The sequence below is a fragment of the Ambystoma mexicanum genome, chromosome 11 (genome assembly GCF_040938575.1).
Source record: "Ambystoma mexicanum isolate Mex_15411 chromosome 11, UKY_AmexF1_1, whole genome shotgun sequence".
Lineage (NCBI taxonomy): Eukaryota > Metazoa > Chordata > Amphibia > Caudata > Ambystomatidae > Ambystoma > Ambystoma mexicanum.
Genome location: NC_090934.1, coordinates 856,422,661 through 856,436,074, shown reverse-complemented (window position 1 = coordinate 856,436,074; position 13,414 = coordinate 856,422,661). Strand labels below are relative to the sequence as shown.

The 13,414-nt window shown below is 51.9% G+C and overlaps 1 protein-coding gene across 3 annotated transcripts in view; it reads left to right on the top strand.

Moving 5' to 3' along the window:
- SYT7 (synaptotagmin 7) overlaps positions 1 to 13,414 on the top strand; it is a 1,118,786-nt gene that overhangs the window by 451,119 nt on the left and 654,253 nt on the right. For all 3 annotated transcript variants that reach the window (XM_069623883.1, XM_069623885.1, XM_069623884.1), the window contains exon 2: positions 4,560 to 4,663. In XM_069623883.1, coding sequence (XP_069479984.1) covers positions 4,560 to 4,663 — 104 coding nt within the window. The remainder of the gene's footprint in view (positions 1 to 4,559; positions 4,664 to 13,414) is intronic.

Genomic DNA, 13,414 nt, shown 5'->3' with positions numbered 1-13,414 from the left:
AAGAACCAATGCCAGATTTAGGTGTGTAGTCATCAACAGCAACCTGTAGGAGTTCCCAAGGGTAAAATCGACCCCCATGCCAAGGCTGGTCTCTATAACTGAACCTGCCTATGGCATGGCTTCCAGTGGTCGTTGTTAGCCCCTCCTCCTGCAGCGTGTCTAACGATGCCCCTATGGTGTCACTGGCCACGGCATGTGTTATGTTATGCAGCATTGGTACAATGCAGCGTCTGTCATGTGCACATCCCCTCTGGGATTAAACGGGATCTGGCACTCTGTGATGGCTCGTGACCCCTCGAATGTAACCGATCCATCATCTTCGTGAAATGCACAACACTGGGACGTCAGACCCCGCGTCATCTTGCCACTTCCCGCCAACTGTCAAGAAAGCGCCTCTCTTTCAACTGCATTAACACTGCAAGAACTCAACCATGTGGCACTGTAACTGTACCTTTCGATCTGCAGCTGTGCAGCACCAAAAAGCAATGTGGTTTGAGGTATGCGCTTTGCAGTAATCATAGGCTTACAGGATGACGTAATTTCCCCAGGTCATTAATAATATTACCAGGAAAGCTGGAAAGATGACGCTGAAGCTTTCTCTAACTAAACCTGAAATGATCAGTAAAAGCGGTTCTAATGTGAAAGTTGTTGTAACAATAAATGTATCAATGTATTTTGTGTGTTTCACTGAAATGTGGAAGTATATTTCAGGTTGGACGTTGAAAGTAGGATTTAGATAAACTGTTCCGGTGTTGGAGGTTTGCAGTTGGGTGCATTGAAACCCTCATGCACTCACCTTATTATCACGACAATGCCTATTTCAGTGTGTTCCGCGCTCAGCCCCTTACATGCACCTCTAGCTCACGTTCCCTGCAGCTTCACCCACCCTCTGATGGCAGCAGCCCAGTTTGGCCCTGCTGGTCCCTCGGTGATCAGGAGAGCCGTCAAGTGCCCGCTTAGTGAGGAGCCTCCTCGTCTTAGTGTTTTGAATTAAGGCCACAGCTCAGCAATCTGTGTAAGGCTGAACCACCACTCCCTCACTGGTCAAAAGGCGTCCAAGAGTCCAGCCAATGCGGACCCCTCAATGTCTGCAGTGCTGATTGGCTTCGTGACATCTTGCCTAGTAGAAGGTCGATCAGGTCCCTCCACTCCCTCGCCGGTCAAGCATATCCTTGAGGGGTCGCCTCAGCTGGAACGGTGTACCAGTGTTTCGTACAGTGGTACCTCAAGTAGTAGAAGGCTGGTCAGATTCTACTGCAACTTTACTGAGCTGGAACGCATTGGAGGATCTGGCAGTCCTTCTGATCGGTCGCTCATACTCCTCATATGGAAATGACCCCGCGGCACTGCCACCACTGGTCCTCTCAGATAGCACACGAACCCAACAAAGACACTGTGCAACATTAATTTAACGATAAGGATAGCCCTCTCCCAGGCATCGCCAGGACACTTTCTTCAAAGCATCCTCTTTGAGGGGTGTTTTGCCACTACATATACCCCGATGCCCCCACAAAAGTACCACCAAACCTCTGTTCTGTAACTTTCTCTACCTGTAGTTCAAGTGGCCTGAGTGCAGTTTCCGGAATAGGCTGCAGAATGAAGTCAGTACCCTGTGATTGCTTGTTCTATTGTAAGCAGTGGGTGGGATTTGCACTGGTGGTAGGTAGTCCGGTTGAGGTAACTGGTACCTGAAGTCCCCCACAGCAGTGGGACCTTGTTACACTACCTACCAGAGTGCCAGACTTACCTAGGTGTCCGTCGGCCAAAGTGGCTGTCCAACAAGCTTCTCGGGTTCACCATCGTACCATGCTTGAAGCTAAGTGTAACTATTTCACGGGCCAAGTTGATTCAGCTCTCAGCTGTTCTAAGGAACTCTTTAGAACTGTTCAGTCCCTTTCCGCTCCGGTTTGCTTATCTAACTTATCTAATACTTAATTCATTGCCTACCTCTGACTCGAATTGTAACTTTCCTATACTCCCATCAGCGACCTGTTCCAGGTGCTGCGTTCCTTATTTCGTACCTAAAGACATCATTCAGGCTATTACCAAACGTAACTCAGCTTCTCCTCTGGATCCTATCCCACTCTCTGTTGTGAAAACATGCATTTCTGAACTTGCCACACTGCTCACTGATGCAGTGAACCACTCATTGGCCATGGCTTTATCCCACCAGTCCTGAAGCATGCTTTGGTCATCCCCATTCCCAAAAAGCCTTCTTTGGATCCCCTTCTTCCAGTTACCTACACCGTCATTTCCCTCCTCCCTTTTTTGATAAAAACCCTTGAGTATCTTGTTATTCCGTTGCTTTCCTCTTTGTTAGAAGAATCCTCTTTCTCCGGCCCCTACAAGACCAGGTTTCCATGTGGCCAGGGTACGGAGACTTGTCTGGTTTTGGTCTTGGACAATCTGGCCATTCTGTCTGACCATGGTGGTGTCGGTGCCCTGATTTCATTCGACCTATTGGCAGCATTCGACCCCATCGAGCATACCATCCTGCTTGAAAGGGTGTCAGCTGCTGGTATCTCTGGCCCTGTGCTGGCCTGATTCCACTTCTTTCTTGTTGACCACTTTCAGTCTCTGTGCCTGCCCCCTTCTGGTCTTCCTCTGTTCCTATCACTGGTGGCGTCCCGCAAGGCTCTGCTCTGTCGCTAATTCTCTTTTAATGTCTGTATGCAGCCGTTGGCTAAACTCACCCAATACTTTCGTCTCTACCGTTACATCTACACAGATGATACCCAGATTGTGGTGCCCCTCAATCTTGCCCTCTCTGAGGCCTCAGCTAATCTTAGAATTGTCTGATTGTGGTTGGAGATTGGATGAGCCGTAATTGGATTAAATTGAATGGCGACAAGACAGAGGTCTTAATCGTGGGTGCACCCTCTAATACCTTGGTCTGGAGCACTCACCTCCCTCCTTTGGCCCATTCCCTAAGCCTGTTTCCGTTGTCAAGGACCTCAGTGTTAAGATCTCGCCCACCCTTCCTATGGACGCTCAGGTTAGCTCAGTCTGGAAGGGAGGCTATTTTAAGCTTAAAGTCCTTCATAAAATTCTTCTTTTGCTGCAAAATGGGATGGGTGCTCCTTTGGTGGTAGCCTTTGTCTTTGGCTCACTTGACTACTGCAACTCACTTTTTCTGATCAGCTCCTATATACACTGAACCATCTTCAGATACTTCAGAGTGGCTGCTGGTGTCTCTAAGAGAGACCAGGGGCCTCATTACGACCCTGGCGGAATGGGTTTTACGGTGCTGGTAAAGGTGCCGGAGCCGTTAAACCCATTCTGCCCTATTACGAGGTCCCCTTGCGGGACCCACTCTGGACGTCTGGTCAGACCAGACGTCCTTTGCGGGTCCCACAAGGGGACCAGGGAGCTAACAACGGGCCCGTTATTAACGGGCCCGTTGTTAGCACCCTCCCCATTCCCATTGAGCCCTATGGGGGCTCAAATGAGAATGGGGATGGGTACATTGAATGAGGAATTACCAGGTCCTCCAAGGTTGGAATCGCCCGGTAATTCCTCATTCAAGGAACCCGGACCTGAGTTTGGAGGGCATGGCTACCTCCAAACTCGTAATAAGGCCCCATATCTCCCCCACTCTGCACCACCTTCATTGTCTTCCTGTTAGCTGCACCACCTTCATTGTCTTCCTGTTAGCTGCACTACCTTCATTGTCTTCCTGTTAGCTGCACCACCTTCATTGTCTTCCTGTTAGCTGGTGTATTCAAATCAAGACCCTCTGCATTGTGCACCTGGCTCATGATCTCGGTGATGAGTTCTTGTAGGACATGTTTTGTTGCTATACACCAACCAGAGCGCTGCACTCAGTCTCAGATTTTGTGATCCCAGTCCCTAGGTTTTGCCGTACCAGGACGTGCCTTCTCAGCAGTTTAAATCTGCCTGCTCTATTTTTTTCCTTTCTGTTCTCCTGCCCATTAAAGCCATAATGCCTTCAGGTGATAGCGCGCTTTACAAGTATAATTAACATTAACATTAACATGAGAAGAGAACATTGTACACTCAATTCTCATTCAGCCCCAAGGATTTTTAGAAACACTAAACATCAGTGGTAACCAATAGGAGGAGGGGGAGAGGGAGAAGACACCCCTCCCTTCCACAGATGATTCTCCCGTCCCTTGTGAGCCATTGTCTAATCAGGGAGGCCTAGCTGCATTCTTTCAGATGGGGTGGGCTGACATTGTGAGCATGAACTCAGATTAGGGAAAGGCCTGTAGGACTCAGAGTCTGACACACGCCTGGATGGATCCTCTGGATGACCTGCAGTGACTCACATGTCAACCCATAGGCTGCCATGTGTCCAGATGCACTAGTCGCCTGTGTGTCTGACTCTGTCTGATCCCTTCAGGCCTTTCTGAAGCATCGCCAGGTAGGCAGGGATTGCCCGGCGTATCCGTTCGTCCAACCCTCCTCCCTCCATGCTCCCAAACTGCGACTATAGTGGACGTTTAGTGGCACATATTATAGGAGAGGGCATGAACAAGCAAAAGACAAGGTAGAGTGCAAGGACGCTAACTGTTTTTTTCTCTCTTCTTTTTTGGCAGGGGCTCTTTCCCGCGACGTCGTCCTCGTATCTGCAGTCATCACTGTCAGCCTGACTGTCACCATCGTCATGTGTGGGATTTGCCAGTGGTGCCAGAGGAAGATGGTAAGTGGTTCTGCGGCCTATCCCTGGGTCTGGTGAAGAAAGAAATCATCAAGAGGTGTTCTGCTGGTCTTGAGGGGATCAGGTTGGCATTAGTACTAGCCACCTGTTTTGGAGTAGCTAGGGTGTGGCTTGGAATTTCTACCTGTATGGATGGGGTTAAGTTGAGGCTGGGGCTTTCTACCTGTTTTGGAGTGGGTCGGGTGTTGCTGGGGCTTTCTACCTGTCTGGATGGGATTAGGTTGGGGCTGGGGTTTTCTACCTGTTCTGGAGTAAGACAGGTTGTAGCTGGGGCATTCTACCTGTCTAGATGGGGTTAGGTTGAGGCTGGGGCGTTCAACCTCTTTTGGAGTGGGTAGGTTGTGACTGGGGCTTTCTACCTGTTCTGGAGTAGCACAGGTTGTAGCTGGGGTTTTCTACCTGTCTGGATGCGGTTAGGTTGGGGCTGGGGCTTTCTACCTGTTTTGGAGTAGCTAGGGTGTGGCTGGGGCTTTCTATCTGTCTGGATGGGGTTATGTTGGGGCTGGGGCTTTCTACCTGTTTTGGAGTGGGTAGGTTGTGGCTGGGGCTTTCTACCTCTCTGGATGGGATTAGGTTGTGGCTGGGGCTTTCTACCTGTTCTGGTTGCGGTTAGTTTGGGGCTGTGGCTTTCTGCCTGTCTGGATGGGGTTAGGTTGGGGCTGGGGCTTTCTACCTGTTTTGGAGTGGGTAGGTTGTGGCTGGGGCTTTCTACCTCTCTGGATGGGATTAGGTTGTGGCTGGGGCTTTCTACCTGTTCTGGATGCGGTTAGTTTGGGGCTGTGGCTTTCTACTTGTTTTGGGGTAGCTAGGGTGTGGCTGGGGCTTTCTACCTGTCTGGATGGGGTTATGTTCAGGCTGGGGCTTTCAACCTGTTTTGAAGTGAGTAGGTTCTGGCTGGGCCTTTCTACCTCTCTGGATGGTGTTAGTTTGGGGCTGGGGTGTTCTACCTCTTTTGGAGTGGGTGGGTTGTGGCTGGGCTTTCTACCTGTCTGGATGGGATTATGTTGTGGCTGGGGCTTTCTACCTGTCTGGATGGGGTTATGTTTGGACTGGGGTGTTCTATCTGTTTTGGAGTGGGTAGGTTGTGACTGGAGCTTTCTACCTGTCCTGGAGTAGCACAGGTTGTAGCTGGGGTTTTCTACCTGTCTGGTTGGAGTTAGGTTGGGGCTGGTGCTTTCTACCTGTTTTGGAGTAGCTAGGGTGTGGCTGGGACTTTCTACCTGTCTGGATGGGGTTAGGTTGGGGCTGGGGCTTTCTACCTGTTTTGAAGTGGGTAGGTTGTGGCTGGAGCTTTCTACCTCTCTGGATGGTGTTGGGCTGGGTCTGGGGCGTTCTACCTCTTTTGGAGTGGGTGGGTAGTGGCTGGGGCGTTCTACCTGTCTGGATGGGATTAGGTTGTGGCTCAGGCTTTCTACCTGTCTGGATGGGGTTAGGTTGGGGCTGGGGCTTTCTACCTGTTCTGCAGTAGGGCAGGTTGTAGCTGGGGCTTTCTATCTGTCTGGATAGGGTTAGGTTGGGGCTGGTGCATTCTACCTCTTTTGTAATGGGTAGGTTGTGACTGGGGCTTTCTACCTGTCTGGATGGGGTTAGGTTAGGGCTGGGGCTTTCTACCTGTTTTCGAATAAGTAGGGTGTGGCTGGGAATTTCTACCTGTCTGGATGGGGTTAAGTTGGTGCTGAGGCTTTTGACCTGTTTTGGAGTGGGTAGGTTGTGGCTGGGGCTTTCTACCTGTCTGGATGGGGTTAGGTCGGGCTCGGGCTTTCTATCTGTTTTGGGGTGGGTAGGTTGTGGCTGGGGCTTTCTACCTGTCTGGATGGGGTTAGGTTGGGGCTGGGGCTTTCCACCTGTTCTGGAGTAGGACAGGCTGTAGCTGAGGCTTTCTACCTGTCTGGATGGGTTTAGGTTTGGACTGGGGCGTTCTATCTGTTTTGGAGTGGGTAGGTTGTGGCTGGGGCTTTCTATCTGTCTGGAATGGGTTAGGTTGGGGCTGGGGCTTTTTATCTGTTTTGGGGTGGGTAGGTTGTGGCTGGGGCTTTCTACCTGTCTGGATGGGGTTAGGTTGTGTCTGGGGCTTTCAACCTGTTCTGGAGTAGGACAGGCTGTAGCTGAGGCTTTCTACCTGTCTGGATGGGGTTAGGTTTGGACTGGGGCGTTCTATCTGTTTTGGAGTGGGTAGGATGTGGCTGGGGCTTTCTACCTGTCTGGAATGGGTTAGGTTGGGGCTGGGGCTTTCTACCTGTTTTGGAGTGGGTAGGTTGTGGCTGGGGCTTTCTACCTATCTGCATGGGGATATGTTGGAAGGGGGCTTCTACCTGTTTTGGAGTGGGTAGGTTGTGGCGGGGGCTTTCTACCTGTCTGGATGGGGATAGGTTGGGGCTGGGCCTTTCTATCTATTTTGGAGTGGGTCGGGTGTTGCTGTGGCTTTCTACCTGTCTGGATGGGATTAGGTTGGTGCTGGGGCTTTCTACCTGTTCTGGAGTAGGACAGGTTGTAGCTGGGGATTTCTACCTGTCTGGATGAGTATAGGTTGGGGCTTGGGCATTCTTCTCTTTTGGAGTGGGTAGGTTGTGACTGGGGATTTCTACCTGTTCTGAAGTAGGACAGGTTGTAGCTGGGGCGTTCTACCTGTCTGGATGGGGTTAGGTTGGGGCTGGGGCTTTGTACCTGTTTTGGAGTGGGTAGGTTGTGGATGGGGCTTTCTACCTCTCTGGATGGGGTTAGGGTGGGGCTGGGGCGTTCTACCCCTTTTGGAGTGGGTAGGTTGTGGATAGGGCTTTCTGCCTGTCTGGATGGGATTAGGTTGTGGCTGGGGCTTTTCTGGATGGGGTTAGGTTGGGGCTGTGGCTTCCTACCTGTCTGGATGGGGTTAGGTTGGGGATAGGGCTTTCTACCTGTTCTGGAGTGGGGCAGGTTGTAGCTGAGGCTTTCTATCTGTCTGGATGGGGTTAGGCTGGGGCTGGAGCTGGGGCGTTCTACCTCTTTTGGAGTGGGTAGGTTGTGACTGGGGCTTTCTACCGGTCTGGATGGGGTTAGGTTGGGGGCCGGGGCTTTCTACCTGGTTTGGAGTAGCTAGGGTGTGGCTGGGGCTTTCTACCTGTCTGGATGTGGTTAGGTTGGGGCTGGGGCTTTCCACCTGTCTGGATGGGGTTATGTTGTGACTGGGGCTTTCTAACTGTTCTGGAGTAGGACAGGTTGTAGCTGGGGCTTTCTACCTGTCTGGATGGGGTTAAGTTGGGGCTGGGGCTTTCTACCTGTTTTGGAGTGGGTAGGTTGTGGATGGGGCTTTCTACCTGTCTGGATGGGTTTAGGTTGGGGCTGTGGCTTTCTACCTGTCTGGATGGGGTTAGGTTGGGGACGGGGCTTTCTACCTGTTCTGGAGTAGGGCAGGTTGTAGCTGGGGTTTTCTATCTGTCTGGACGGGGTTAGGTTGGGGCTGGGGCGTTCTACCTGTCTGGATGGGATTAGGTTGGTGCTGGGGCTTTCTACCTGTTTTGGAGTAGGACAGGTTGTAGCTGGGGATTTCTACCTGTCTGGATGGGTATAGGTTGGGGCTGGAGCGTTCTTTTCTTTTGGAGTGGGTAGGTTGTGACTGGGGCTTTCTAACTGTTCTGGAGTAGGACAGGTTGTAGCTGGGGCTTTCTACCTCTCTGGATGGGGTTAGGTTGTGGCTGGGGCTTCCTACCTGTTTTGGAGTGGGTAGGTTGTGGATGGGGCTTTCTACCTGTCTGGGTGGGGTTAGGTTAGGGATGGGGCTTTCTACCTGTTCTGGAGTAGGACACGTTGTAGCTGAGGCTTTCTACCTGTCTGGATGGGGTTAGGTTGAGGCTGGGGCTTTCTACCTGTTCTGGAGTAGGACAGGTTGTAGTTGGGGCTTTCTACCTGTCTGGATGGGGTTAGGTTGAAGCTGGGGCATTCTATCTGTTTTGGAGTGGGTAGGTTGTGGCTGGGGCTTTCTACCTGTCTGGATGGGGATAGGTTAGGGCTGGGGCTTTCTACCTGTTCTGGAGTAGGACAGGTTGTAGCTGAGGCTTTCTACCTGTCTGGATGGGATTAGGTTGGGGCTGGGGCTTTCTACCTGTTCTGGAGTAAGACAGGTTGTAGCTGGGGCTTTCTACCTGTCTGGATGGGGATAGGTTAGGGCTGGGGCTTTCTACCTGTTCTGGAGTAGGACAGGTTGTAGCTGGGGCTTTCTACCTGTCTGGATGGGGTTAAGTTGGGGCTGGTGCTTTCTACCTGTTTTGGAGTGGGTAGGTTGTGGATGGGGCTTTCTACCTGTCTGGATGGGTTTAGGTTGGGGCTGTGGCTTTCTACCTGTCTGGATGGGGTTAGGTTGGGGATGGGGCTTTCTACCTGTTCTGGAGTAGGACAGGTTGTAGCTGAGGCTTTCTACCTGTCTGGATGGGATTAGGTTGGGGCTGGGGCTTTCTACCTGTTCTGGAGTAAGACAGGTTGTAGCTGGGGCTTTCTACCTGTCTGGATGGGGATAGGTTGGAAGGGGGTTTCTACCTGTTTTGGAGTGGGTAGGTTGTGGCTGGGGCTTTCCACCTGTCTGGATGGGGTTATGTTGTGACTGGGGCTTTCTAACTGTTCTGGAGTAGGACAGGTTGTAGCTGGGGCTTTCTACCTGTTTTGGAGTGGGTAGGTTGTGGATGGGGCTTTCTACCTGTCTGGATGGGTTTAGGTTGGGGCTGTGGCTTTCTACCTGTCTGGATGGGGTTAGGTTGGGCATGGGGCTTTCTGTCGTGACTTGCCGCGTAGTGAAGAGTAATGGACCTCTGTCCACAAATCACCCACAGGGATGAGTAAAGAAACTCCCTGTGCGAGCTTTGAGGCCACAGGTGTTGTGTTTCTTCGTCGGATCTGATGACGTCCTGGACCCCGGAGGCTGTTAAAGGGAAGGTAAGATTAGCACAGGCAGACACAATACGGGGATATGCAGAAACGTGTATAAATCTCTTACCTAAACCCAACCAGGATGATTCTGGGGTGCCGGGGGCCTGGTGCGAGGGAGAGTCGTAGGTCTGGACAGCCGTGTCAACCGTAACCCAGATGGTAGAGGCTGGTTGTGACTAGGTGAGCACCTGAGTTTGCCACTCAGCGTCAGTGGCCAAAATCGTAGAGTCAAGAAAGGGTGATCCGTAAGCAATCCGTTAACCAAAAGCCGAGGGTCAAAAGTAACAATATCCGTGCAACAAGATCCGAGGAGTCAGCAAGCCAATCCGTAATCCGTAAGCCAAGGTCCAAAAAATCCGTTGTATCCAGGTATCGTGAATGCTGCAAAAGCCGAACAGAGTCGTGGAACAGCTGTGAAGCGGTGATGGAACTCAAACTTCCCGGTTTTATGCGTGCCGGCTCTTGATCACGTGAGCGGGATTCTGGGCACGTGATCGGGAGAGCGCCGCGGAACCAGGAAGTAAACGCAGTCGGGTGTTCCAGCTTGAACGTAGTCTCCATGGGAGTTGCCAATGGTAACGAGGCAACAAACCGGGTCGGACCTTCCGCACTGCCCGCCCTCGTTGACCATGGCGACTCCCTCGCACCCTAGGTATGGAAACGTCCCGGGAGGTGGTCTGCAACCCAGGGACAGTACCTGTGTGTGCTGGTGTGACGGTGCATGGTGGCGGGACTGGTTTGTGTATGACAGAGCCCCCCCTCAATGGCCCACGACCACGTGGGCAGGAAGGGTGATCCCGGTGGAAACGTGAAACAAGCCTCGGGGCATGGACGTCCCCAGCAGGAACCCAACAACGCTCCTCGGGGCCAAAACCCACCCAGTCAACAAGATACTGGAGCCCACCCCTGACAAAGCGAGAACTCAAGACAGCAGAAACCTCATATTCCACGGAGTCACCCACCGCCACCGGGCCAGGCGTAGACCGGAGACGAGTAGGTGCCGGACAGGACTTCAACAAAGAGGTGTGGAATACGGGGTGTATGCGCCAGGAAGCAGGGACTGAGAGTCGGTAGGCCACAGGGTTGATCACAGCAGTAATCTTATACGGGCCCACAAAACGGGGTAAAAGTTTGCGACACCCAGGTAGCCTAAGATGACGAGAAGAGAGCCAAACCCTGTCCCCCACAACATAGGAAGGTGCTACCGCCCTCCTTCTATCCGCCATGGCCTTCATGGATTCCCGGGCCTCCTGGAGATGAGTAAGGGTCCGAGCCTGAACAGCCGATAGGTCGCGGGCACAGGCGACAGCAGCAGGGTTGTCAGAGGGAGCTAGGTCCGGGATGGGTAAGGTGCGGGGATGCTGGCCATATAATACAAAAAAGGGGGAAGAGCCAGTGGAGGAATGTGTGGAGTTGTTATACGAAAACTCAGCAAGATGTAGTAAGCCGAGCCAGGATTGCTGGTGTTGCAGAATCAAACAACGTAGATATTGTTCCATGGCCTGGTTCACCCTCTCAGTCTGGCCGTCCGTCTCCGGGTGGTAAGCGGAGGAAAAGCGGGAATCTATACCCAGGAGAGCCGTAAGAGCTCGCCAGAACCGAGAAGTGAACTGGGGCCCCCTATCCGATATAATAATCGTGGGCAACCCAAAGAAACAAAAGACCGATTTAAAGAAGAGATCGGCCAAAGCTGGGGCAGAAGGGATGCCAGAACAAGGAATGAAGCGAGCCATTTTGGAAAATGAATCGACCACCACCCATATGGTGTCGAAACCCTTTGTCCGGGGCAGGTCGGTTACGAAATCCATGGAAACCGTGTGCCAAGGCCTGGGGGGTACAGGTAACGGAAGTAGAAGCCCCAGTGGACGCCCCCTACGATGCTTACACTGGGCACATATAGCACAGGTGTTAACATACCCTTCAACGTCGTGTTTCATGGAGGGCCACCAACACCAACGCCTGAGCATGTCCAACGTGCGTTTCTGTCCTGGATGACCATTGATGGCGCTATCGTGGGACCATTTCAGAGCAAGGTTACGAGTGTCGGTAGAAGGCAACCACAACCTGTTTCGGATATAGGGCAACCCTTCATGAAACTCTGGATCCCACTCGGTGACCTGATCGGGATGTTGTGAAACCCATGTGCGAAGTGAGTCCAATAGAGATAAAGGAGGGGTGCAAAGGCAAATAACATGTTGGTTTAACAGGGTTTCTGGAAACACAGGTAAGGATACCCCACCCGGAGAGCGAGACAATGCGTCCGCTTTCCCATGGGACAGACCGGAACGATGTTTGACCTGGAAGTCAAAGGCCGCAAAGAATAAATGCCACCGCACCTGCCGACTGTTAATACATTTGAGCGAGGCCAGATCCTGGAGGTTGCGGTGGTCGGTGAACACCATGACTGTGTGCTTCGCTCCCAACAAATGATGCCGCCAGACCAAGAATGCATCTTTGATGGCGAGCAATTCTTTCTCCGTGACAGTGTAATGTAGTTCCGTAACAGAGAATTTCCGAGAATGAAATGCCACTGGATGCAATTGACCCGAATGAGGGCAACGTTGGGACAGGACTGCCCCGAGAGCAAAAGAGGACGCATCGGCCTCCACAATAAACGGGAGTTCTGGGTCGGGATGTTTCAGGACAGGGGCAGTAGTAAATGCAGACTTTAAGGCGTCAAAAGCAGCCTGGTGTCCATCCAACCAAACAAAAGGCGATTTGGGGCTGGTTAGGGCTGTAAGAGGAGCTACCAGAGATGAGAAGTCTTGGATGAAACGCCTATAGAAATTCGAGAACCCAAGGAATGATTGCAAGGACTTGAGATTGCCGGGTTTTGGCCAGTCCAAAACCGCACAGACTTTGGACTGGTTCATGGCCAAACCCCCAGGTGTAATGTGGAATCCCAAGAAATCAACGCTTTCAGTATGAAACAGGCATTTCTCAGGTTTGGCGTAGAGTGAGTGTTGGCGGAGACGGGACAGTACTTCGCGGACGTGTACTATATGTTCTTTTATGTCCTGTGAGTATATGAGAATGTCGTCAAGGTATACTGCCACGCATACGTCCAACAGATCATGAAATACCTCGTTCATGAAACGTTGGAAGGTAGCAGGGGCGTTACAAAGCCCAAAGGGCATGACCACGTATTCGAATAATCCGTAACGTGTACAGAAAGCCGTCTTCCACTCGTCCCCGGAGCGGATCCTAACCAGTTTGTAGGCTCCGCGGAGATCGAGTTTTGTAAATATGGTAGCGTGGCTTAACCTGTCCAGTAAGGGAGTGATCAAGGGTATTGGGTATCGATTTTTTATGGTGATGGAATTAAGTCGGCGGTAGTCCACACAAGGACGCAGATCGCCCTCCTTTTTTGGGACAAAGAATATTGGGCTAGCAGCCGGAGAGGTGGAGGGACGTATATGACCGACCTTCAATGCAACCTGTATATAATCCTTTAATGCCTGTTCTTCTGATGGAGATAAGGAGTAGATGCGGCCTGAGGGAATCACGGAATCAGGAATTAGATCTATGGGGCAGTCATAAGGCCGGTGTGGTGGTAGCACCTCCGAGGAACCCTTGTCGAATACCTCACGAAAACCGTTGTAATCCGCAGGGAAACCAACGGCAACAGCCCCCACTACATGGGGTTCGAGAGCCATAGGGATATCCTCTTGCAGAGTGAGCTGTGCTATGCCCCCTAGGGCCCGTGGGGGGAATTCAGCGTCATCAGGTGCGGTGAGACAAAAATTCTGGCATGTCTCAGATTCGAAATGGACTTGCCCCGACTTCCAGTCAATCAAGGGGTTATGTAGATGTAACCAAGGAAGACCCAAGATGATACCA